Source organism: Podarcis erhardii (assembly GCF_964252035.2).
Source record: "Podarcis erhardii genome assembly, chromosome: 5".
Taxonomy (NCBI): Eukaryota; Metazoa; Chordata; class Lepidosauria; order Squamata; family Lacertidae; genus Podarcis; species Podarcis erhardii.
This window is the reverse complement of record NC_138509.1, coordinates 86,443,919-86,471,132: the sequence shown is the minus strand read 5'-3', so window position 1 is coordinate 86,471,132 and position 27,214 is coordinate 86,443,919. Positions and strand designations below refer to the sequence as shown.

General features: G+C 45.7%; 1 protein-coding gene across 6 annotated transcripts in view; it reads left to right on the top strand.

Annotated features, from left to right (window-relative positions):
- Positions 1-27,214, top strand: part of TNIK (TRAF2 and NCK interacting kinase) — a 295,635-nt gene that overhangs the window by 25,659 nt on the left and 242,762 nt on the right. For all 6 annotated transcript variants that reach the window (XR_014156696.1, XM_081862118.1, XM_081862117.1 and 3 more), the window contains exon 2: positions 22,495-22,560. Coding sequence is in view for 5 of the 6 variants with exons in the window: in XM_081862118.1 (XP_081718244.1) it covers positions 22,495-22,560 (66 nt within the window). In the remaining variant the exon portion in view is untranslated. The remainder of the gene's footprint in view (positions 1-22,494; positions 22,561-27,214) is intronic.

The window sequence follows — 27,214 nt, the reverse complement described above, 5'->3', positions numbered from 1 at the left end:
TTGATTTTTATTTTTTCATTTTTAAAATATTGATTTTGTAGCTTTTTGGAATCCTGACATTTAACCTGAATTTTTAACCACATTAATGCAAAACAGCAGTGTGGTTTGGGGATTCATAGCAATGGCAATTCCCCGACTCCAGAAGTGAAAGTATGAAAGTCTACTGTTGCCTTTCCATACTTGACCTTTAATGGAAAGCTTCCCACTGGAAGGTTATGTGATCCCTTCCTTGTAGCTGGCTATTGTGAAACCTGTTGTGAACCAGCTGTTACAAGGAACTAATGAAACATGGGGAGGGGAGGATATCAAGGGCCCATCTGCGAAGTGCAGTTTCCACCTGCAGGCAACGTGTGAGAATGTAACTAATGTGTTAAAAGCTTTTTGAATTCAGCATGGACGTCATCAGTTGAGCTACTGAGCCTTCTCAGCTCACACGTCCTGCAGACTTCTGCATCAGATCCTGACATTTTAAAATTTAGAATGCGTAAAGCAAAGCGTTTCAGAATGTATCACCACTTCTGTGTACTGTACAAACTAGACTTCTCCTCTGTTCTGGTGTGTGTGTGTGTGTGTGTGTGTGTGTGGCAATCGTCAACCACAACTCATGGGCAAAGTCGGATCATTATGGGTGGCCTCTGGTGTCTGTAAGATACTAAAGGGAAGCAGTCACTGATCGCGCATGGAAAAGACGGAGCGCTGAGGGGCACATACATGCTCACAACTGGGTTACTTACCCAGGTGAAACACCTTGCACCATCTCACACGTGGAGCTTTCCTTTGGATTTGGTTCATGCGCTCAACTGTGAGTCACAATCCAGTTGTGTACTTGTTGTTGTTGTTGTTTAGTCTTGTCCGACTCTTCGTGACCCCATGGACCAGAGCACGCCAGGCACTCCTGTCTTCCACCACCTCCCGCAGTTTGGTCAAACTCATGCTGGTAGCTTCGAGAACACTGTCCAACCATCTCGTCCTCTGTCGTCCCCTTCTCTTTGTGCCCTCCATCTTTCCCAACATCAGAGTCTTTTCCAGGGAGTCTTCTCTTCTCATGTGGTGGCTAAAGTAATGAACCCTCAGCTTCACGATCTGTCCTTCCAGTGAGCACTCAGGGATGATTTCCTTCAGAATGGAGAGGTTTGATCTTCTTGCCGTCCATGGGACTCTCAAGAGTCTCCTCCAGCACCATAATTCAAAAGCATCAATTCTTCGGCGATCAACCTTCTTTATGGTCCAGCTCTCACTTCATACATCACTACTGGGAAAAGTTGTGTACTTACCACGTATAAATAACCTAGACTGTAACATAGATATGAATGGTGACTTGAGCATGAGAGAGGAGGGAGGGTTTCAAAATCATTTCGTGGCCATGAGGCACCTGGTTCCATCTCTGGCATCTTCAGTCAAAAGGATTAGGTAGCAAGTATCTCTGCTCGAGACCCTGAAGAACTGCTGCCAGTTTGTGTGAGCTATACTGTACTGGGCTGTGTAGGAAGCTGTCTTATACAAAGCTTGTGTTAAAATGAAGGAAGCTGCCTGCGTTTTGTCCCTCTGTCCCACAGGAGTCTGTACCAGGGCTATCTGGAAATATTGGTATCGAATCAGGAACTTCTGCATGCACATCTTGTGCTCTGCTAATGTTGTCAAAATACTCACATATCTGTGAACATTTTCCATTGAATTCAGTACAGTGGTACCTCGGTTTAAGAACAGTCTGGTTTAAGAACGATTTGGTTTACAAACTCTGCAAAACTGGAAATAGTGTCTTAGTTTCAGAACTTTACCCTGGTCTAAGAACGGAATCCAAACGGTGGAAGCGCACTGGTGGCGGGAGGCCTCATTAGGGAAAGCGCACTTCGGTTTAAGAACGGTTTTGGTTTAAGAACGGACTTCCAGAACGGATTAAGTTCGTAAACCGAGGTACCATGTACCTCATGCAGCTTGTTTAAAGGCTCTCTGTGAACTCTGTGAGTTTTATCTCTCAGCAAATAAAATATGCTATGGTTTTGTCTTTCAACTTCATGTTGCCTTCTGGCTTGGTAGGCCCACAATTTGATTTTCCTTATCACTTGATGACATTGGTTTTCATGGAGGAAATGTTGCTTTCTCCCATGCCTGGGCAACTTTTATGAATGCAATCTTATCGATGTGAGGCTGCTGAGACTTTTTACAAAACGAAAGCCTCTCTGAGCTTCCTCTGCCTGACGTCTTCAGTTAACATGCCACGGTACTACTGTTCATTTTGTTTCAGGGTTGCAGATACAATAGTTAATTCTGACCATACAGTGCAAGTAGTTTTGTGAAACCGTGGGAATTTTGCAAAGGAACCAAAGAGCACTCACTTTAATGGTGCCACTCGCGTGCTTAAAGGAGCAAACATGCCCCAATTTAGCATCTTATTTAGGGTCTTGCGTCCAGAGGAACGGCGGGTCTCTAGTGTTCATCTCTCTGCTGGTTGGGCAAAGCTATCCTTGAACCCAGTGGATAGGAGCATTGGACCGAATTGTTGTAGACAAATTTTGGATAAGCCTGACATGGTGCCATTTTGCATACTGGTTTTTGCTTGCGTGTGTTTAGTAAACCCGTGGTTATCGAGTAGTTTTCTGGCTTGAGGGATGGGTTCAGCTGTCCTTGGCTCTTGAACTTTCTCCTTGTGTGCTTCTAAACTGATTTGCTATGTTTAAACCCCATTCCTGCTCCAAGTTGCTCAAGGTGGCATACATGGGATCGCCCCCCTCCTTTTTTCTTCCTCGCAACAACCTTGTGAGGTAGGTTCGACTGGGAGACAGTGGCTACCCCAAGGTCACCTAGAATCATAGAATCATAGAGTTGGAAGAGACCACAAGGGCCATCGAGTCCAACCCCCTGCCAAGCAGGAAACACCATCAGAGCACTCCTGACATATGGTTGTCAAGCCTCTGCTTAAAGACCTCCAAAGAAGGAGACTCCACCACACTCCTTGGCAGCAAATTCCACTGTCGAACAGCTCTTACTGTCAGGAAGTTCTTCCTAATGTTTAGGTGGAATCTTCTTTCTTGTAGTTTGGAACCATTGCTCCGTGTCCGCTTCTCTGGAGCAGCAGAAAACAACCTTTCTCCCTCCTCTATGTGACATCCTTTTATATATTTGAACATGGCTATCATATCACCCCTTAACCTCCTCTTCTCCAGGCTAAACATGCCCAGCTCCCTTAGCCGTTCCTCATAAGGCATCGTTTCCAGGCCTTTGACCATTTTGGTTGCCCTCCTCTGGACACGTTCCAGTTTGTCAGTGTCTTTCTTGAACTGTGGTGCCCAGAACTGGACACAGTACTCCAGGTGAGGTCTGACCAGAGCAGAATACAGTGGCACTATTGCTTTCCTTGATCTAGATGCTATACTCCTATTGATGCAACCTGGTGAATGTCATGGCTGAGTGGGGAGTTGAACTGTGCTATCCCGGGTCCTAGTCCAACATTCTTAATCACCAAACCATACTGGCTGTCATGTGCAGGGAGGTGTGAGTATTTTAACACAGATCACTCAAAACTGCACCCCACACTACACTACACTACATCCCACACTGGCCGTCTGAAGTCCAGGAAAGACTGTAACAAGATATGATTGGTATCTGCTCTGCGACTTCAGCAGAAGGCTATTAGTCCTGTTAGCAGTTGTATGTAGTTGTATTACTTGATTATTTTCTCCCAAGGCTGGCTCTATGAATTTCTTTAATCCTTTTTTATATAAATCCATCAAAGATGGTGGACATCACAGCCTTTTGTGGGAGTGAATTCTATCGTTTAAGCACGTACTCTGGGCCCAAATGCTTTATTTTGTCCATTCTGGATCTTCCAGTGTTCCGTTTTGTTGGGTATCTTCTCCTTATTTGCTTTCCCTTGCTGGTCTCCCTGCCTCCCCACTAAACTAAAAAGCCCCCAATGTTGTAACTAATAGGGGATTTGCTCCAACCCCTGGGTAATTTTAGTCATCCTTTTCTGAAGTGGGGGCTGATTTCATGTATGAAATGTCCAAGAATTGCAGATTTATCATCACCAGAAGACTTGCATAGAATTGTATCTTGGTTTTCGAACAGAATGTGTTCTGGAAGTCCGTTCGACTTCCTAAACGTTTGGAAACCAAAGCGCATCCTGCAGCCAGTTGGAAGCCGCGCCGGATGTTCGGCTTCCGAGGCAAAATTCGCAAACCGGAACACCTACTTCCAGGTTTGAGACCTCCGAGTTCTGAGTTGTTCGTGAACTAAGCTGTTCAAAAACCAAGGTACGACTGTATTTGTCAATAGCAATACAATATATTTCAATGGACTGTTCACTTGCACAGGTACACAGAAAATGTATCATAGAGTCATAGTCAGAAGGGGCACCAAGGGTAATCTAATCCAACCTCCTGCAATGCTGGAATATCCCGTAAGAACCATCTCTCTCATACAAAGAGCCTTGCTTGTCCCCAATAAAAATATTGGCTTGATTTTGGAGAGGTGTTTTTGCTTGGTCAGGCAGTGTCATAATTGCTTTGGCTTCTGTTCCCATTTGGATAGCATATACATAACACATCCAGTATGTGACTTGAGAGTAGCTGATAAGCAAAGCAGGATATATATATATATATATATATATATATATATATATATATATATATATATGCTTTCGTAGATTTTCACGGGTACAGGAATGCAGGTTTTGGTGTCCTCGGGTGTCTTCCCGTGTAAAAGTTGGGGTGTCTAGGCGACGTTTCGACGAGGTCTCACTCGTCATCTTCAGGCTGGTGCTTTCGGCTTCTTGTTACTGGAACAGAGCAGGATCTCAGTGTTTGAGTTCCTATAAATACTGTAGAGGGGGTGTGGTGTATAGCCTCCAATGTTCTGGGCAGAGAGGAAGTTCCCAGGCTAGTGTGCCTTTTCTTCTTTTGTTCCTTAATTACTTGAGAGATATCTTGAGTGATTTCTTGAGTGATATCCTGAGTACCACTTAGGTGGGTCATTAGGTGTGGATTAGTTGCTAAAGTCTTTGTGTCTTGACCTCTTGAACTTTGTGAAGAGTTTTCATGAGAAGATGGCTGTACTGTACTTAGTTGTGCTCTGGCTTGGCTTCGTGTATAGGGAGCCACAAAACCACAGCTCGCCCCTATACACGAAGCCAAGCCAGAGCACAACTAAGTACAGTACAGCCATCTTCTCATGAAAACTCTTCACAAAGTTCAAGAGGTCAAGACACAAAGACTTTAGCAACTAATCCACACCTAATGACCCACCTAAGTGGTACTCAGGATATCACTCAAGAAATCACTCAAGATATCTCTCAAGTAATTAAGGAACAAAAGAAGAAAAGGCACACTAGCCTGGGAACTTCCTCTCTGCCCAGAACATTGGAGGCTATACACCACACCCCCTCTACAGTATTTATAGGAACTCAAACACTGAGATCCTGCTCTGTTCCAGTAACAAGAAGCCGAAAGCACCAGCCTGAAGATGACGAGTGAGACCTCGTCGAAACGTCGCCTAGACACCCCAACTTTTACACGGGAAGACACCCGAGGACACCAAAACCTGCATATATATATATATATATATATATATATATATATATATATATATAATATCATTGTAATATGAGATGTTATCGCTTGGGGGGGGGATAAATCACGCTGCAGTACTGGGATAAAAAGATGGAGATAAATGTGTAAATAAACTCTTCCAGCATCTGTCGAATAGAACGTTTGTTATCTTTTAGAAACTGCAATTTGGCACAATTGACGAATGCCAGTAAGATGCTGTTTCTTGACTAGTAGTTTCTTTTTGGGAAGCTGGAGAAGGGGGAAAACAGCAGTTTATTGCAAAGGCAAAAATTAAATGTCTTGTTTACTGTTTCTGTGTAATGCACCTTGATCTAGGAGAATGCTAGGAAATGCTTTGCATCTGTGAATACTCGCCTTGTGAGACTCTTACGGAAAGGACTGGTGGGGAGGCGGAAGGAAGGAGGAAAATATTTTGCCTGAGAGGAATAAAAACGAGGGAGACATAATAAGACACCTGTGAAGGTTTGTATCGTACTCAGTGTGTTTCTGCTTCATTATTCAGCTTATAACCAAAGCAACATACCAAAAAATAGCACGGATCCAGGCATCTTTTAGATGCCCCAGGAGGCCTTCCGTAAAGCTGGCTGTTCACACAGAAGGGTTTATATTAGTGGCAAGACTTTGTGAAGAGCTGTCAAGAAGAAAATCTTCAAGCACTCTATTTCTTAAAATGTCTAACCTTAACAACACGGGCCCCATTGCTGGTAGCTCTCTGCAGCTGTGTGTGTGAAGAGAATGTCTCTTGTCTATTTCCAGACCTAGTCTGACTATTACACAAAAGGGATGTTATCTAGGAATAAATTAGAGGCAGTCAGCTGGCCCTGAACTGACCTAGAATTTTTTCCCCTCCTCTCTGTGCATTTTAAAAAAGCCTCTGATCTCTTTGGCCTCGGGTGTCGCACCATTATGGGAAGCCACACGGACGAAATTTCAGACTTGGGCCATATTCTTCCGCTCTGCTTAATGGTTATCTGCCTGCTAGTTAGGAAAATGCTTTATACCGGCGATCGCCAATGTGTTGCCTATGTTGTTGGATTACAGCTCCCATCATCCTTTACCATTGGCCATGTTGGCTGCGGAGGATGGGCATTGTAGTCCAGCAAATGCTTTTCATTTTGAATCTGAAGTAGTGCTGGGCCAGACTTTTTGAAAAGACGTTGGGTTGTATCCAAGAAAATCGTCCTGTTAGCTCAAGAACTTACACCTGCACAATGAGACTTCCTCTCTTTTTCCTTATCTGCCTCTTCCCCCCCCCTCCAAAAAAAAAACTGCTCCAGATACTTGGGGGAAACCCCCGAAGCAGATTTGAGATATCATGTGGAAGAAGTGTTGGATCTTTCATTAATTGAAGGGCTAATTTTTTAATTCAGACAGCACTCTATTCTGTTTTCCTAGTGTTTCCTTACCTGATGATTTCCATGTTTTATGTGATCTTTCACACACCGCAAAAGACACGCCAGGAAATCTGGAGGAAGTTTAATGCTCATTTGCATGTTTATCGTTCCCAGGAAAAGGAATCCATTTTCCAGACCCGTTTACTCAGAAAATCACAGGAGTTTTGCACTGCAAATTTGATGACATTCGGGGCAATATCCTGGCATGCCATTCTTTCCTGCCCTTTAAAACTTAGTGAAACATGGCAGTGTATTGATCAGAAAGCGACGGTTCTGGAACACAAAAGGTGTAAAAGACACATTAGAAACCAGGACCGAAGTACCAACATTATAACCAGTAAAACTAATGCAATAAATGCAGCCCCTGTGTTACCTAGCCAAGAGCAGGATGGGTGGAGGTGTTGCTTAGCAACCACAGACTGGCAAGGTGTCCACTGAGATAGCAAGCGCCCTGATTGGCTGTATAGCTCTGAGGTAGTTTTTCCTCTGTTTGTTTAAGTGAATGTCTCCCTGCTATGTAGAGGTCTGAAGTAATCTGTGTTTTGTTCATTTTCCTCAGTAAACTGTTCTCAGGATTTTCTTTCTCTCTGGTCTTCGTCTGTGTCATCTGAGTGACTTTGCTAACAAGGAGATGGAGAGGGAGCATTCTCGCGCAAGCAGAAGTCCTTGTGCCTAACGGCTGGGGCGACTTCATTGAGTACAACTCATTATATCTGAGAAAATTTCTGAGGTTTTTATGGTTTTTTTCCATTCCTCCTAGGAAAAGAAGGCTAGCTTGCAATTTTTTCTCTGAATACTTCCAAGCTTCTTCTTGTTGTTGTTGTTGTGGTGGTGGTGGCCCCATCTCCTCCCTCTCACCAGCCATCATGCCCCAAACTCCATGTGCTCCTGCCATTTTATGAGTTTTTCGAACAGGTTTTATACCGCTATGTGGAGCCTGCATATACATAAGATTATTGTCGTGTGTGCCACTGCCGTTACATTGTTTTGGTCAGGGTGCATGTTACAAATTTTCCAGATATGCCCTCAGAAGACCTCCCCCTCCCCCCCCCCATGCTCTTCAATGTGCAGTGGTTCACCATCCAGAAAATTCTCAGTGGCACGAACAACATGAACTGCTTTCTGCTAACCTTTCTTGGGGGTTACATCTCTCCCTTGCATGCGAATTGCCCATAGATGTGTCAGATTACCATTAATTTATAACGGGCAACTGTTGTGTAAAATGACCTGGCTTGCATCTATGCCTTCCACATCGGAACATTGTTATACATAACTGCAGTTAAGAGACTTATCAAGACTTTATCTTGACAAGCAGAAATGACCGGCACGTCTTGCTGTTTTTATTTCTTTATATTTTTGCACAAAACAGTAGAGAGGAAATGTGCTTGTGTCTCTCCCCCAATGATAGGCAGAGTGAGGTGGCCACCTCAAGCGGTTAATTTTGGCTATCATGAAAGGGCAGTAGTTGTTTTTTTAAAAAAACTTACTCAACTTATTGCAAAGCTAAGCAGGGTCCGGTATGGTTTCAAATTGGATGGAGGACCACATGTTGAGATTCCTGCATTGCAGAGGGTTGGACTTCCAACTCTGCAATTCCATAATTCTATTATTCTCTGATTACTGATGTACCTTTACAATGTTCTTGGGATTTTTCTGCCTCTTGTGCCAAATTACTTTGGGCACACCCAACTAAATAATTGTGTGAGTGGAATGACTTTCACTTGCACAATGGGACTTCTCACCTCCTTTCTTCCCCCCTGTGCATGCCCCACACAGTCCCAAATTGGCTCCAGAGGGTTGGAGGAACCCCACAGAACAGATTTAGGGGGCGTGCAGGGAAGTAGGAGGAGAGAAAAGTCCAATTTGCAAGCAGAAGTTATTTTGCCCAGTCATGGAGAAAATTAGCGTTACTTCTTGGGCTGCCACTGCTTTTAAGCCACAGTTGGCTACAGACATGCCCATTCCTTTCTCCTGACTGTGGGATGACCATTTTATTTTAACAAGTGATCACAGGAGCCCAAGGCCCTTCCCATCCATCTGCATCACCAACGCACATGTATGCATTGATCGAATGGCAGGCTAGCATGCATTTCCAGTGGCTTTCATTTCACTCGGTGGATCAGCATATCTGTAGGGCTTCTTCAAGCTGTATCCTCACCTGCTTCTCTACTGTGACCCTACAGATGTCAATGGATTCAAAATTCCATCATCCTCGAGTTGGCTTGACAGGGATCTGTAGTTCAAAACACCTGTAGATTCATTGCCTCCTGTGTAGATGCATAGTTGTTGAGCCAGGTGCAAGAGGGCTGGATCCAAATCCAAGACAAGTTCATGCATCTATTCATGCTTTGCATGTAGAAGATCTCAGGTTCAATCACCATCATCTCCTCCAAGCTGATCTCTGGTATCTGGAGAGTCTGCGCCTACCTGAGTAGACAGAATTGGGCTAGAATAGACTAGCGGCTTGAGGCAACTTCATATGCAGAGCTCTGTTGAACTGTGTCCTCCTTCATTCATTGTCCACTCCTGTTAAGGAACCTCTGCCTATCTACTATGCAACTAAAGTCTTCTGTAGCGGGTTTTGGAGCACACTGTTGGGGGAACAGTATGTATGTCAGTCTCCTCTAACCTGGTGCCCTCCAGAAATTGTTGGACTCATAACTCTCTTCATCCCTGGCTATTGGCTGATGAGAGCTGACCTTCAAGAACATCTAGAGGGGAACCAGGTTATGGAAGACTGACAGGTAGCCTAGGCCTATTGAGATGATAGCTTAGGATGGTACTCAACCTTCCTCTGCATATTGTAAGGGATGGTAGGTCATGAAAGAAAAGCTTTCAGAAACCTAAGGAGAGAAGCTGGTTTGAGAACCACTGCTTTAGGAATGGGCACATTTGAGAGAACCCTTTTTGGAGCGAAAGCCAGCTATAAGGATGGAACACCCATGGGGCTTTATGTGCTGCAGAGATGGATGCTGTTGGATGCGAAAGAGAGAGAATCTTTGCTGTAGTTGTGTTTTTAGTTTGCTTAGTTTATCTGTGGTTGTGTGTCCACAGAACACTGGCTGTATTAAGTTACTGGAATGTGTGCAGGGCTGCAGAAGATGTTTTCAATAGGGCAGAATTTCAGGCTCTAATTTAATAACAAGACCTCTTCTGGATAAACACCTGCAGCCTTTGGCACTGAATTTATTTAGTTCAGGATACAGCCGTTCTCTGGTATACTGGGAGCATCTTTGAATTATCATTTAACAAACCAGTAGGTGAGTAAATTGGCTTTTTCAAGTCTCTTAATGAAATCTTGCTTCCTGGTCACAGGTGCCTGTTCTTTAGTTCTACTGAGAGGTCTCTAATGAAGAGGGCAAAACCATATTAATGGTAGTCTTTCTCCTAAAGTCGCCCCGGGAAAATTGCATTTGCTGCTCGCTTCTGACTGAAATATTCTCCGAGGAAAAGTGTGCACGGCTTATCTTAACTAAAATTTGCGTATTTGTTGTATTCAGTCAAATGTGTTTATTTGGGATAGGACTTTATTTATTTATTTGCTTTAAGAGTTGGCAGGTTGTATTAATAATAAGAACATAATAAACTGCTTTGTACCAAGTATATCCCTGGTATATCTCAGCTCTTGGTTCATCTAGCTCATTGCCGTCTACGCCACTGGTTTTCAGCCAGTCCAGAACCAGTTTCAGGGTTGTTGTGGGGATAAAATGGGGAGGGGGAACCACCTTGAACTGTTTGGAGGAAAGGTGGCATATACATGTCATTTGATTGATTGACTCTGTTTGGCAAACCAATTTGAGGTTTGTTTGTTTTTTTGTTTGTTTAAAAAATCAAGTAGTATATAAATGTTAAATAAATACATGTAATAATAACAAAATATTTGGCCATGCCACATTTCATCCAGTGGATGCCAAGTCAGACTTGCCACATTTTGGGAGCGGGCAGGGGAAGTGAGGTGCGATATTCCTATGTTGTGGTGTTTGCTCTAGCTGTATAGAACATGCCATTCTCTTTCCCACCCCCAATGCTCTAATGCAGGGGTCAGCAAATTTTTTCAGCAGGGGGCCGGTCCACTGTCCCTCAGACCTTGTGGGGGGCCCGACTATTTTTTTTGGGGGGGGGGAATGAACGAATTCCTATGCCCCACAAATAACCCAGAGATACATTTTAAATAAAAGGACACATTCTACTCATGTAAAAACACGCTGATTCCCAGACCGTCTGCGGGCCGGATTTAGAAGGCAGTTGGGCCGGATCCGTCCCCCGGGCCTTAGTTTTCTTACCCATGCTCTAATGTGACTTTGCATTGCAGAAACATACCCCATTCAGCACAGGTAGTATTGAAACACAAGCTTTCGTCTCCCCCCCCCCTCAGAATTTGCTCTTCACTGATATGGGTGCTCTGCTCATGCTTGCTCTCTTTGGGTCAGTGCTCCTAGAAGAGGGGGGGAAAGGGGGCTAGATTATCTGCATGATATTGGTTGCTGTGGCCACAACACAGACTCCTCTCTGGTGGGCATATAACTTCCCCAGTGACATGAGCTTAATGTAAATGTTATAATTCCCAGGCGCGTGTAGGATGCCACACTGAGCTATTGTGGAATTACTGTGCTGAAAAGTGGGAGAATCAAACTTGCCACCCACACGAAACCGGTAAAGGCATCCCATCAAAATTCTGAATATCAGAAGCTGAGCAATAGTCCTGAGCATTTCACAGACAAATGAAATAGGGATTTGTAACACCCCATTCTCATTTTTAGGAGAATTGGCACCAGCTGCCCGACTGCTGAATGTTCTCCTCAGGCTTTTGAATGCTCTGTTCATTTGGCCTGCAATTGTCTTGTCATCCCAGGAGTATGGCTGTTTGGGGATACAGGCATAATAGGACTATGCATCAGCTGCTCCAGTGTGTGCAGTAGTGGACATGTGCATAGACTGTGCATGGAACTGTAGTGTTGATGTGCATTAGTGGTAAAAGCAGTGTGTCCTGTTTTGAGGTGCAACTGCTTAGGGAGCTCCATGCTACCACTCCCCACCCCCAAATCTATTGAAGAAAACATTCCCCACTGCAGCCAAGCCATCCACCATGGAAGCTGTTCTCCGCTGTTTGTTTGCCACCATGGAAGGTACTGTAGAGTTCTTCCATGTAAGGAGGGACTCTGCCCCATTGTTTCTGATGTAAGTGGCTCCAGTATAGGGGTATGGCTGTGGTATATATCATTTGAGTGTGGTAGGGGGGCTAGATCTAGCCCACATGGTGCTATAATCCCCCTCATGCAGTCTTTCCGCATAGTGGAAGGAGGATTGTGTGAACTTCTCCCTTGAGACCCTGGAGAGGGACCTGAATGCTGAAGAATGATATCTCTGGCAACTAATCCAGAGTGTGGCAGCTAGACTGGTGACTGGCAGCAGCTGCTGGGACCATAAACAAAACTGCATTGGCTCCCAGTATGTTTCTGAGTGTTGGTGCTGACCTCTAAAGCCTTAAACTTCTTCAGCCCAGTATACCTAAGGAGCCTCTCCACCCCCATCATTCAGCCCGGACACTGAGCTCCAGCTCCAAGGGTCTTCTGGTGGTTCCCTCACGATAAGAAAACCAGGCAGAGGGCTTTCTCAGTATTTGCACCCACCCTGTGGAATGCCCTCCCTTCAGATTGCAAGGAAATAAACAACTATCTGACTTTTAGAAGACATCTCAAGGCGGCCCTGTAAAGGGAAGCTTTTAGTGTTTGATGTCTTATGTTATGTTGGGAGCCACCCAGAGTGGCTGGGGCAACCCAGTCAAATGGGCAGCAAATAAAGTAAGTTGGTGACATACTTTTCAGACATGCATCATTTCGGGACACAGTAATTCAGTTTTACTAGCAAACCAGAGGTCAAATTAACCCCTTTCCAGCCCTGGGAGGAGCATGGGAGCGTTTGCGCAACACACCGACACACTAACATGCCACGACGCACAGTTTGGAAAGCTCTGCACTACAGGGAAAAGGAAACTTTTAACAATGCATTACCCTGTGGGCAAAACAGGGACAAAATAAGGATTGTGATTTATCTGGGACAAATGGAAAAATGGAGAAATAGGAATGGTGGGAGTGTCTGCCCGAGAACGACATACAGAATAGCAATCAGATAGTGTGTGCGTACCAGACCCAAATGCCACAGACCTGCCATTATAGTGGCTTATGGGAGAGTAGATGCAGGAAGCCAGAAGTGATGATAGAAGCCTAGACCTCTGTGTGCATACTTAGAGTAAGCTGCAGCCCTATTGCACCCATGCACACGCACACACACACACACACACACACACACCCTCTTCTGGTTCACAGCAGGGAGTAAGCCATGCCAAAAGCGGTTTGCAATTGCGAATGAGCAGCCTGCTTCCGGCAGAGTGGGTGTCCCTTGAATTTGTGTCGCCCAAGGCAGCTGCTTGCCTGGGGAAAGAGGGTCTGTAAGCTGTATTGAGGTGCCACAACATAGTCTCTCGACACCCTAAAGGGTGTGAAGAAACTGGCGGAACCCTGACCTCGCGCTCCCATTTTATTTTTTGCCGTTTTGCATATCTGTGTCTGTTTGGCTTTTTCCTTTTAAGCATGGCTGCACCCTTGACAACTCAAGCCTAAAAGGTCATCTTAATTAATATTTCTGGATTAGTGGGATGGCAGACGCGGCGGTTGCTGGTAACAGCAGAGATGGAGCCTTGCTCAGAAAATGGCTTTCCAGGCTGGTGCTCTAGAGCAGAAACATTGCAATCGGGCAGCCTGATATAATTAGAAACGTGCTGGTATATTTTATTTTTTTTGCAAAAAATTAAAAAAGATCGCAGGAAGAAGTGTTCCTTTCCTTTTTTTTAATTTGAGGAATTTCCATTGGTTTTCTGCGTGTTGCTGGCATTTCTTCCCCCCACTGGTTTTATACTGTACTGGTTTGCTCAGCAGTGTGGATGGACATGGTGTAAGTAGGGTAGCATTAAAGGGCTACCTGCCCCAGTCTAAACGGGGGTACATAGCCTGAAATATGATGTAATATATTGTCATAATATTGCAGTGAATCATGCCAATCTTGGAGTGGTGAGAAACATCAGGGGCACCTGTGCTTAGCTAGGCTTAGGTTTCCTTGGCATGAAAGTCAGTGGAAACTGTGGTGTCGTTAGGATATATGGTTTTATTCACAACCTGAGCATAGGCTCACAGCATTGACACTCTGCCAGATCTTGCTTTCCCATTCAGTTTCCAAGGGAGCCCCCCAGCTGTGGCTCAGGTTCGCACAGAACAGACATGTCTCTGTGTCTCCAGCTTCCATCATTGGTCCAACCCACACAAAGAATTCTCCCCTTTGTCCGATTGTGTGGCATCCAGTCAGGTGAGATGGAGACAGGCCCACCCATACGCCTCTATGGCAACAGAGCTCACTCTTTCAAGATGCAAATGGCAGGTCCTTAGCTGAGCTTGACAAAGGAACTGGCCTATGACTGGTTCAACAATCTTCCTTCTATGGTTTCTAGTCTTCTGTACACAGACTTCCAGGTTTGGAAGGGACCTACGGTGTCACACAGACCATTCGCCCAAACCCATAACAGTGTTAATCTTAGAAAGATTATACATGTTGTCAAGGTAGTACATACCGCCTTGCTTAAGAGGCTTTGTGAGGACAGTAGACCAGGCAAGGTGAACGCTGTTGCACCTTCTCATTGGTTCTTTGCCTACAGGCTAGCAAAGCAATGTACTTTCAGGCATTGACTACTGGTTGTGGCAGAGGGAAAATATTGGCACTAGCAGCCAAAAAGATTTTCGCCCCAGCAGGCCTGAGTCAAAAGATGGCATCTGTTCTAAAACCAATGTGGGCAATGAGAACTTGAAATTTTAGCTAGCTAATCGATCTCTCAGCCTTTATATTCAGTTTCAATGTGCCTGGTGTCATTTTGGGGGCAAAGTACAGAAGTGGGATTCTTCCCGGGACACAGCAATTTATTGGGCTGTAGACTGGCTTTGAGGGTATTGAAGATGCTAATATAATGTCCCTGGTTGGGGGTGGAGGGGATGTAGTGGGTGAGCAGGGGGAGGAGGAGCAAAGGGGATATCCAGCCATGGAGGGAGGCCTTGGCAGCACCCAAGGGAAACATCAGGAGAACATTGGGACCCCGTGGAAGATCTCTGGGCAAGCAGGATGAAGGAGGAATTATGGGTTATTGGGTTGTTGTTTTTATTTTGATTGTGTATTTTGTGGTTTTATATTCTGATTTTTTTCTGTGAACCGTCCTGAGACCTGCGGGTATAGAGAGGTATATAAATTCAATCCATCCATCCATCCATCAACCAATATTTTCCCAAGTGAGACCCATGCCAAAGAGCCCTTATACAGAAGTCCTTTCTGCAAACAGACATAAAGTCAAGCAGAGCTCGCGAGGGATCTAGAAGAGAGTGGTTGTTGCCAAAAAAAATTCCAAGGGCCAGATAGTGGTGTCCAGAAGGCCACATTTGGCCCCCCAGGCCAGGGCTGAGGTTCCCCACCTTGGCCTGTAACAAATAGTCGAAGGGGAGAGGCAGACAGAGGCAGAAAGGGGAAGATGGAGGCTAATACTGTTGCCCATACTTGACATTTGTTACAGTTGGTAGTAAGAAGAAAAACCAACAATCATGTGGGGAAAGGTTGGTTTTGAGGAAGGAGTTGTGTTGGAAAAGCACCAGAGCTATGTGGGAGGAAGGACCTATGATCACAAGGGGCTTGCCGTGTGGTGTCTGGCCCCCACATGGTTGCATTTTAGATGGCCAGCCACATGTCTGCTGTGTGGTTTGTGGTTTTTGCTTGCGCTAGTGTCTGCTCGGTTCTGATACCTCAGTTCCCATAGCCTTTTGGTGGTGGAAAGACAAATAAAGGTATTTGGGTGGGGAAAGGTAATAGCAAGCCCCCTGGTGTTTGTCTGTGAAATGAGCTATGTGGGGGAAGGTTGAGATTTGCTAAATGGAATGTAGCACATCGCTATAAGCAGCAAAATCCCAAGTTCCATAATCTATATAAAAAAGTGACTATATTTGGTCTGAGATTATGCTTTGCTTATGCTGCGCTGGTCTCCATTTAAGCTTTTCTGAATAATTTACAGAGCTCTATTAAACGCTTTCTTATTTTGATTCCTAAATGCCAGTGAACATTTCCTGAGCTATTTCAGCTCCCTGTGTTCCCTGGCACAGTGCTGCTCTCTCCAGCTCTCTGGTCTCTGGGATTCTAGCTTGTAGTACTAAGCAAATTGCAATTTCTCCCCTCGCCCCATCCAGACAAAGCAAGTATAGCCAAGGCCAGTTCAAGACTGGTTTCCTTAAGAGGCCATTTCACAGAGTTGGAACTTGGGGTGCTGTTCTGCAGCCCCCTCTGTTGGCCTGGTTGGGTCCTGCTCCTGTTTTGGCACGTCCATCCAGATCTGCCCCCTCCAGCTCCCATGCTTCCTGGCCATTATTATAGACCAGTCTGTCCCTAATTGATGACCTGCAGGTGATCCTAGAATCCTAGAATTGTAGTGTTGGAAGGGACTACGATGGTCATCTGGTCCAACATTGTGCAATGCAGGAAGCTTTTGCTTGAACCCACAACCCTGAGGTTTAAGAGTGTCATGCTTTACTGACTGAGCCATGCTGGGCATCCAGCAGGGGCTGATGGGAATTGTAGTCCAACAACTCTAAATATTCTTTTAACAGCTCTGTTGCAGCAGGTTGAAATGGATTGTCCCTTCCTGGCACACGCTTTTAATGCTTACAGGAGAAGATAGAATCCTGACATGTATCATTGATTGTGAGTTCTCAACTGGCGCTTACTTGGTGTGGTACAGGGGTGTGTGATCTTGCGAAAGGACTTAATAGATGTGCGAGAAGTGTTGACACGCTTTCATGTCCTCTAACTTGCTGTATTTATCTGAAGCTCAGGCTAGCAATATTTTTATACAAAGATGGTGCTGATGGTAGGGGGGGAGGTGTCAAGAATAATGAAGAATCATTATTCCATTGAAAGCTGTGTGGGTAAAAGCAGAATCAAGGACCAGCCCGTTGTTAGCGTGAACGAAGACTAAACGTGTGTTTTCCCCCCTTTTTCTTTCTGCATTTGCTAATAACTAGCATTCTGCTCCAGTTGCCATGGCTTTGGTGAAATTGCAACTGCTAGTGCCAGCTGCAAAAAGAGATGCCATTCATTGACTTGACATAAGCTGCTAGGCTTCTTTGACTGACTGTGGTTATGCAAAACAGGAATAAAATATGCACACACAGAGAGAGAGGGAGAGCATGCAACACAAAAATGCTTTTTAAAGATCTTGCTTTTTGTTTCTAGAAAATGGGTGCACAGGTGGACTCTAAAGAAGGCAGCCTTAGGTCCTTGTTGGAGCACAGGCTCTTGCATGCTGAACATCCTAGGTCCAACCCGTGGCTGTTTCAGGGTCAAAGAGAACTGGAGACGATAGGGAGCTATTGCCTGTGAGTGAAAATGCAGACTCACTGCACCAGTGATCAGATGCGGTATATTTAAAAATGGCTACCTACTCACAGGTTGTGAGAATTCATTAAATCAGATCCCATAGGCACTGCCTCTGGTGATGTAGCTACCTGTCCTAAGCGCCTAGATGGCTGTGGTCTTGCGCCAGAATTAAATGCACTGGAACATGCAGCAGAACATGCATCTGATGCAGCAGAACTGGCAATCTTTATTGCATAGCAAAAGACAAAAAGACTTGTCCACAAGAATTTGTGTAAGAGTGTGTGTGTGTGTCTTGGACACTAACCAAACAAAAATGACTGGACATAGGGATAGCTGAGCTCTGCAGTGCTTGGGGGGGGGTGTCAAAATGATGAAATGCAGGTGTGAGGCAGAGTGTATTGTTTTTAAATGGGTGCATGTGCAGCAGCAATTGGTGTTATCAGGTTTTGATCCGTGTCCTTAGGTTCAAATCTGTGCTCAGGTATGAAGCTGCCTGGGAGGGCTTGGGAATGTTGCAATCTTCTTTCAATGGAGAAGGGTTGGGGAGCAGGAGGTGGGGAGGACACAGATCAATATCTGTGGTATGGATTGTGCACCTCGCTGTGTGTGGTGGATGCATGTAGCAGATTGTCTGGGCATGCCCTTAAGACAGAAGCTTTGACATGTGCTTGCTTGAACTGGAGATACTGAACTCTTGAGTCCAGCGCCCCAACTCCATGCATATTCCGCGTGAAAAAAATGGAATGCATACTGTTTTAGTGCCTCCGTGCCCAGATGCTTCCATGCTCGCAGTGTGGAATATACATCATGCACACAAGTGCACACCTACCTCTCTCCCCTATGTGCTAATCTGCCCTAACTAAACCAGCAAATCCCTCTATCAGGGCTGCTACATCAGAGTATATCCCCCCCCCCAAAAAAAACCTTTGTTTTATGCAACTGCATAAGCCACAGCTTGACAATAGCTCAGTGTTTCCCAACCGGTGTTCCGCGGCACACTAGTGTGTCGCGAGACGTTGCCTGGTGTGCCGTGGGAGGGAGGCGGGCGAGTCGGGCGGCGAGAGGCGGGGCGGCGGCGGCGAGCACACGCGGGGCGGCGAGCGAGTTCCCTCCCACATCCCATCCCCGCTCGCTTCGGCCGGCCGCCCCGTGCTCCGCGCTGGTGTTGGCCAGCCTTGCGCACCCGGGGGATCTCCCCCCGAGAGCGCAAGGCTTGCGGGCGGCAGCTGGCAGCGCGGAGCACGGGGCGCCCTTCGGAGGCCGCCCTGTGCTCTGCGCTGGTGTTGGCCAGCCTTGCGCACCCGGGGGATCTCCCCCCGAGAGCGCAAGGCTTGCGGGCAGCAGCTGGCAGCGCGGAGCACGGGGCGCCCTTCGGAGGCCGCCCCGTGCTCCGTGCTGGTGTTGGCCAGCCTTGCGCACCCAGGGGATCTCCCCCCGGGAGCGCAAGGCTTGCGGGCGGCAGCTGGCAGCGCGGAGCACGGGGCGCCCTTCGGAGGACGCCCCGTGCTCTGCGCTCGTGTTGGCAAGCCTTGCGCACCCGGGGGCGCGTGGGGCGCCCTGAAACAGAGGGTTCCCCATGCTGCGGACTGTAGCCTGCCGCCCGACGCGCGGGGCGCCCTGAAGCAGAGCGCCCCTCGCGCCAGGCAGACATGGGCCAGCCCCACAAGCTCGGGGGACAGCGGGGAGGCGCAGCACCGCCATCCCACTGTTCCCCGACCTGGTTTTGGGGGGGGAAATAAAGGAAATTTTTTTCCCTTTATTTCCCCCCCCCCCAAAAAAAAGTAGGTGCGTCCTATGGGACGGAGCGTCCTATGGGACGAAAAATACGGTACTTACTATTTCATAATAAAGTAATTATAAAATACTTTCTTTGTGTTTATTTGATGCCTATTAAAGAGAGTTACTTTATATATAGTCAATATAGGCACAGAGTTAATTTTTTAAACATTTTCTAATGGTGGTGTGCCTCGAGATTTTTTTCATGAAACAAGTGTGCCTTTGCCCAAAAAAGGTTGGGAAACACTGAGATAGCTCCTGGTTTTCCCCCTTTCCCTTTTCTTTTCCACTTTGTTCCTTGTTCCTTCTCTCTGCCAATAGGAGCCTGCTGCTCTAATGGCACAAAATGCCTTTCAGGTTATAGAAACATCCCACGTCTTTGTCCATTTTGAGCTGTGCGCTTCTGTTTGAATGTTGCTGGCCCCGCTGTGCTCCGCATTCCCCTCGCCCTGTGGCATCTCCCCAGCTGAGAGGCCTTTAATGGCTTCATGGCTGGGCATTTCAGCCCAATCGCATCCTGGGAAGCTCTCTCTGTAGCCCACAGCGACGTGAAAGGCACCATTAAAAAAATCGGTTCTGGTATCCCTTGCTGCGATGTGGTGCTGGTGACGGCAGCTGGCATGCAGGTTTGCCTTGGCATGGCCCCATGCATAAAACATTTCTGATCTTGTGCAACATAAGAATGAAGCCTTCCATTCTCCCCTTGAACATTAAGACCAAAAAAAGGCTCTCCTTTGTTCCCCCCTACCCCCTAAGCAAAATGACTTTGAAACTGTGCTCTGGAGAAGCGTTGGGGTTCCTTAGAAGCTTAGCAGGGATTTATTGGTGATCTCAATAAAGAAAGTGTAGCTCCCCTGCGAAATGACATCTCCACTTATGACTGAACTACCCCCGCAGTGCCCAAGCACAAGGGGATGTTGGCTGCATCCTAAGGAAGGGGTGAGCAGATGTCAAGAGCTACCTTTTATTTCATTTTATTGCGCTGGAAGCTCTGAAGTCTTCGCTTCATAACAGAAGAAAAAATTATTCAGCATAGTCTGCCTTGTTCTGGACTGAGCTTGCAGTACTTTACAAGAACCCAAGAAGACACAAAGCGTGCGCGCGGGCGCACACACACACACGCAGAGAGAGAGAGAGAGAGAGAGAGGGAAAGAAACACTGTCTTCTGCTCTAATAGAGCACTGCTTTTTGAGGGGAGGGCTTTTTGGAGTTGCTATTATTAAACGAGAGTCTGACAGTCTTGCTGGTGTGCTGCAAGGCACTACAGATTTACCTGTAGAACCTGATTTGCGTTATTTTCACTCCTTTTATAAGGTTCCTAATTTATGTGGGGGGCAGTCATGTGGGGGGCAGTCCATGTAAACTGAGTTTGTGTCCCCGCAAAACATGTCCCCTAAATCTTTCACAGCTCACGTAGTTCCACTGCCAGCGAGCTGGGGTTTCTTGTTTTTTAGGTAGAAATCAATCCTTGGAGCTTGCAAACGTCAGCCAGTGAACGTTGAAGCAGGATTATAGACCGAGGATATGGCAGCTTTATCAACTGCACCCCCCCATACTTAGTGACCTGGCCATTTCTTGCCACTGTTCGAACGTAGGCCCCCATACCCCTTCTCCTGTTCTTGACTTTTAACAGATGCAGTTTGCTCCAAACTGCTTGCATAAAATTAGGCCTTAGGGCAGAAGGTTGCGTATCTCTCTCCCAGGTAGATCCTACCTGAGGTCACAAATGCATGGGAGATGTGGTTAGTGGGTGGCAAGGCCATGAGAAGCATATCAAGATAGAACTGTGGTCATGGTAGCAATGAAAGGTCATCTGTTCTCCCATAGCTGTGAGGCAAAAAATTCCGCCCATCTAACACCACAGATGCAATTCTGACAAGGCTGGGCTTCAAACTGAGCCGAGTGGCGTTAACTTAGGAAGCAAATAGTTTAAAACAAGCAATGCTTATTGTATCTACATTGGGGGAAAGCTCATAATATCACAAGGTCACTGGCCAGAATGACCAGGCCCACCCCACCCCAGTTCCACACTCAGAACATGTCTGCTGGACAGTGACTCTCAGCACGAGCAAAACCTAATCTGATTTAAGATCTCACCTATCCTTTTCTCCAATGGGCTCACTATTTTGGCTGAGCTTAATGTGGGTGGCATTCTTGATGAATGTTTTTGATAGGGTCACGTGGTAGTAGTGCTTTGTGGGCACTGATATGACCCTGCCTAAGAGTTAATGAGGGACACGGGTGGCGCTGTGGGTTAAACCACAGAGCCTAGGACTTGCCGATCTGAAGGTCGGTGGTTCGAATCCCCGCGAGGGGTGAGCTCCCGTTGCTCGGTCCCAGCTCCTGCCAACCTAGCAGTTCGAAAGCACATCAAAGTGCAAGTAGATAAATAGGTACCGCTCCGGCGGGAAGGTAAACGGCATTTCCATGTCCTGCTCTGGTTCGCCAGAAGCGACTTAGTCATGCTGGCCACATGACCCTGAAGCTGTACGCCGGCTCCCTCGGCCAATAAAGCGAGATGAGTGCTGCAACCCCAGAGTCGGCCACGACTAAACCTAATGGTCAGGGGTCCCTTTACCTTTACCTTTAAGAGTTTATGAGTGAAATTTCAATGGTGCCTAGGGATGCTAATTTGCAGTTTTCAAAACAACACGTGGATGAAAGAAGAGTCGTCCTTCAAAATCTGCACTTCTGTGTGAAGTAATAATGTGTAAAAAAAGAGTACGTGCTGGAATAAAGAGTGTGTGAAAATTCATTAATTAGGGGAAATTGGTTTGCAAAAATGTGAATATTCAGCAAATCTGCGTTTGATAATTCAGAAATGAGCTCCAATATGCAAATGAATTTTCATAAGGACTTCTTAAAAATAAAATTTGCTAACTTCCGTGGAAATGTGGAGAACTGAATTTAAGATTGGGAAAAACGAGAAACTGAAGATTTTCCCAGCACTTCTGGTGCAAGTTAGAAAGTGAGGCAACTTTGCTAGTAGTTTAGTTGTACATGGCTTCTCCTAGAGCACCTCATTTTGGTTTGTTATGGCATACAAAGCAAGAATCAACGTATGTTCTTAAGATGCTTTATATTTTGTTTTTTGCACTTTTGAAAGATACGCAAGAGAAGGGGTTTTGACCCTTACTACGGCGCTTGCCCCCCACCCTTCTGAACTCATTCTCTGCCCCCTGTCTCCCAGCGCACTGTAAAAGCGCCCCTGGAAAATGCATACTGGCCGAATTTAACAAAGTTTTTATTTGCAGCCACTTTGCTACTGACCGTCTGAAATGCCTTTGTTTATTTCTCTTTAGGATCCTGCAGGCATCTTTGAACTCGTTGAACTTGTTGGCAACGGCACCTATGGGCAAGTCTATAAGGTAAGGCCTTCTGTGTTTTCCCGGAGCATGAGATCACATGCTAAGCATTCCTTGTGTATCTGTCTCTAATTTTTACTGGGCTCTGATTGTAAAGGAAGAATTAACTTCAGGGTGTTTATAGTTTCCTGCTCCCCGCCTTCCTAGTACCTGGTCCAAAAATGTACGATTGTGAAAGAGAACATTGTGTGCCAGTCTTGTGTTTCCATAAATATCTCTGGGAGTTTGTACCTATGCGTAAACATCTTTCAAACTGAAGAGAAATCTTCCCAAGCTGATGGAGAACGTGTGTGGCTTCTTCCAGGTGAGAGCTACAGGTTGCCAAATCTATATTAATATTATTCATTGAATTTGTACACTGCCCTTCATCTGAAGATCCCAGGGCGATGATCAACACACAAATTGTATATTGATAAATTGCATATGAATAAATGGTATATTAATCGCAACCTGGGACCAGGTGTGCATGCCTCAACAGTTTTGCAGGTGCCAAAGATAGAATCATAGAATCATAGAATCATAGAGTTGGAAGAGACCACAAGGGCCATCGAGTCCAACCCCCTGCCAAGCAGGAAACACCATCAGAGTACTCCTGACATATGGTCGTCAAGCCTCTGCTTAAAGACCTCCAAAGAAGGAGACTCCACCACACTCCTTGGCAGCAAATTCCACTGTCGAACAGCTCTCACTGTCAGGAAGTTCTTCCTAATGTTTAGGTGGAATCTTTTTTCTTGTAGTTTGGAACCATTGCTCCGTGTCCGCTTCTCTGGAGCAGCAGAAAACAACCTTTCTCCCTCCTCTATGTGACATCCTTTTATATATTTGAACATGGCTATCATACCACCCCTTAACCTCCTCTTCTCCAGGCTAAACATGCCCAGCTCCCTTAGCCGTTCCTCATAAGGCATCGTTTCCAGGCCTTTGACCATTTTGGTTGCCCTCCTCTGGATACGTTTCAGTTTGTCAGTGTCCTTCTTGAACTGTGGTGCCCAGAACTGGACACAGTACTCCAGGTGAGGTCTGACCAGAGCAGAATACAGTGGCACTATTACTTCCCTTGATCTAGATGCAATACTCCTATTGATGCAGCCCAGAATTGCATTGGCTTTTTTAGCTGCCGCATCACACTGTTGGCTCATGTCAAGTTTGTGGTCAACCAAGACTCCTAGATCCTTTTCACATGTACTGCTCTCAAGCCAGGTGTCACCCATCTTGTATTTGTGCCTCTCATTTTTTTTGCCCAAGTGCAATACTTTACATTTCTCCCTGTTAAAATTCATCTTGTTTGTTTGGGCCCAGTTCTCTAATCTGTCAAGGTCGTTTTGAAGTGTGATCCTGTCCTCTGGGGTGTTAGCCACCCCTCCCAGTTTGGTGTCATCTGCAAATTTGATCAGGATGCCCTTGAGTCCATCATCCAAGTCGTTGATAAAGATGTTGAATAAGACCGGGCCCAAGACAGAACCCTGTGGCACCCCACTAGTCACTCTTCTCCAGGATGAAGAGGAACCATTGATGAGCACCCTTTGGGTTCGGTCAGTCAGCCAGTTACAAATCCACTGAGTGGTAGCATAGTCAAGTCCGCATTTTACCAGCTTCTTTACGAGAATATCGTGGGGCACCTTGTCAAATGCCTTGCTGAAATCAAGGTAGACTACATCCACTGCGTTCCCTTCATCTACCAGGCTTGTAATTCTGTCAAAAAACGAGATCAGGTTAGTCTGACATGACTTATTTTTCAGAAATCCATGCTGACTATTGGTGATCACGGTATTCCTTTCTAGGTGCTCACAGACTGTTTGCTTAATGATCTGCTCCAGAATCTTCCCTGGTATTGATGTCAGACTGACTGGGCGGTAATTATTTGGGTCCTCTCTTTTCCCCTTTTTGAAAATAGGGACAACATTTGCCCTCCTCCAGTCTGCCGGGACTTCGCCTGTTCTCCAGGAATTCTCAAAGATGAGTGCCAGTGGTTCTGAGATCACATCTGCCAGTTCTTTTAATACTCTTGGATGCAGTTCATCTGGCCCTGGAGACTTGAATACATCTAAACTAGCCAAGTATTCTTGTACTATCTCCTTAGTTATTCTGGGCTGTGTTTCCTCTGCTGAATCATTTGCTCCAAATTCTTCAGGTCGGGCATTGTTTTCTTTATCGGAGAAGACTGAGGCAAAGAAGGCATTGAGGAGTTCAGCCCTTTCTGTATCCCCTGTTTGCATTTCACCATGTTCTCCTCTGAGTGACCCCACTGTTTCTTTGTTCTTCCTTTTGCTACGAACATACCCATAAAAGCCTTTTTTGTTGCTTTTAACCTCTCTAGCAAGCCTGAGTTCATTCTGTGCTTTAGCTTTTCTGACTTTGTGTCTACACGTGCTGGCTATTTGTTTGAATTCCTCTTTGGTGGTTTCCCCCCTTTTCCATTTTGGTTCAGGAGGGATTCTCCTCTTCTCTCTTTTCATCACCCACCTCACCCTCCTATTTCCAGAAAAGCAAAATGAGTCCTCTTTGCTGCAGTAAGTGGGAGTTGAGGGCCAGTGAAGGGACCCTGGTTGGAAGCAAGAGAGCAGCCTAAGTCCTTTTTCCTGTTGTCCACTTATTAGAGATGGGCATGGCTTGCGGTCTACGAAATTCCTAGTGGTGTGTTGTGAGGACGACATTCGTTCCAGTGTCTGAGTATCTACAATTCAGGGTTGCGAAGCTCCCTCCTAACAGACGTTTGCCTGTCACTTTCATTGTTCGGATTTTCTTAACCGCCGAAGACATGTCTCTTTACTCTGGCCTTTGGCATTTGAGATGCATGCAATTAAGACCTTGTGTTTGCAAGTAATAATAATCACTCTGTTTTAATGTGTTTTAAATTGTTGCGATACTCTGTGGGACCTTAGGTTGAAGGGCAACTGATAATAATAAATAAATAAATAAATAAATAAATAAATGACACCATTATAAGTTGATGGGTTTTCTGTTTACGGTCATGGGGTGTGTCTCCCTCAGGCTGTCTACCTCTGTTTGTGATTCTCATCTCCTTAAAGTTCAGGTAGCAAATACACATAGTTCCCTGGGTTCCTGCACTTTATATAGTTATTTATTTTTGTTTTCTTACTCTCCTGTCCCACCTTACTTCCATAATGGGACCCAAGGCAGCATACATGGGATTCCCAAGCACTAACCAGACCCAGACTGGCTTTAACAAGATAGCTCAGTCAGTAGAGCGTAAGACTCTTAATCTCAAGGTTGTGGGTTCAAGCCCCATGTTGGTCAGAAAGACTCCTTGCAGGGGATTGGACTAGATGACGCTTGTGGTCCCCCAACTCCACAATTCAAGGAACCTGTGATTCTAAGGTTCCTGTACCTCAAGAACAGGGCCCCGAATGTTGCAGCAGAGGGAGAGAAGGGATACAGGGCTCTTCCATTGGCTCTGCTGAAAAACCATCTCCATCGGGCTTCTTCTTCCCTCAGCTGTCACCTGGCAGCAGCCATCCAATCAGGTTGCAGCAAAGGAAGGTAATAGGAAGCAGGAGCTCTGTTAGACTCCTTCACTCTCGGAACGGTTTGCACCACAGCTGGTCGCTATAACAACCGGAACTTTTTAAGAATTGGTGGCTGAGTTTCATTGTTTTCCTCTTCCCTCCCCACCCCCTTTCCTTTTGTGTTGTGTCCTTTGAATTCCAAACCTGAAGGTGGGGACTGTAAAATAAATTGACTTGTAATCCTCTTTGGGAGACTTTGGCCAAAGAGTGGAGTAAAAAAATGCTTTAAATAAATAAAATCTCCCATTGCTGCCCCTCCTAATCTCTTAAAAGAGCAGAGTAGTTCTTGACTATTCCCTTTGCTGTGCTCAGAGAGGGAAGGCATGCAGACAGAGGTTCTGGGTGGCCTGTGGAACTCTTAATCCCAAGCAGAGTTTCATAAGATGTTGCATGATCATTTGATGGAGGGCTAATTCTCATTAGGTCTTGCGGTTAAGATTTTAAAGCTGTTGGATTTGAGTGCATATTTTGCAATGTTTTTTTAATATAAAAAAACCTGGATATGGTTTTATAAAATGGTAACTCTCCCTGAGCCTTAAGCTGGAGGCAAGATTAACCAGTCATTTGTACAGGTTTTTTTTTTGGATTTCCCCTCTAAACCAATGCTTGTGAAGGCGATCTCTTTGGCATTTATGTTTTAAGATGTGACAATACTCCCGCCCCCCTTCCCTTTGTGCCCCCTCCAAATAAAAGAGGCAAGTGCAGTGTGCTGCTGATCTGTCAGCAAATATTTACTCTGAATTCTGGTTTCTGCATCTTCCGATTGCTGTAGGCTAATCCCTTCAACAAAGATGATAGGAGAGGGAAAGTGAACCAAGACTGAACAGAAACTTCTGGAGTTCTTCAGAAGTGTGAATTTCTAAACTAGCGTTAAACCCTCCTCTTTTATATCTCAGTGCAGGAGACATTTCTTCTGAGTTGCTATTTTTTCTCTCCCTATATTGTTTAATTTCAAAACTGCTCTGCCCCGGTTTGCTGAAGCTAAGAGCATTAGAGTGATGTCTAAACAGTTTCTCTCTGCTGGTAAAATAACTGTAGAGGTTGACCTAGTTCTAAACATGTGCATATTTCTAATAACTGCTGCTGGAAAATGTGACTACAACATCCTTTTGAAAGCTTAATGTTTCAAC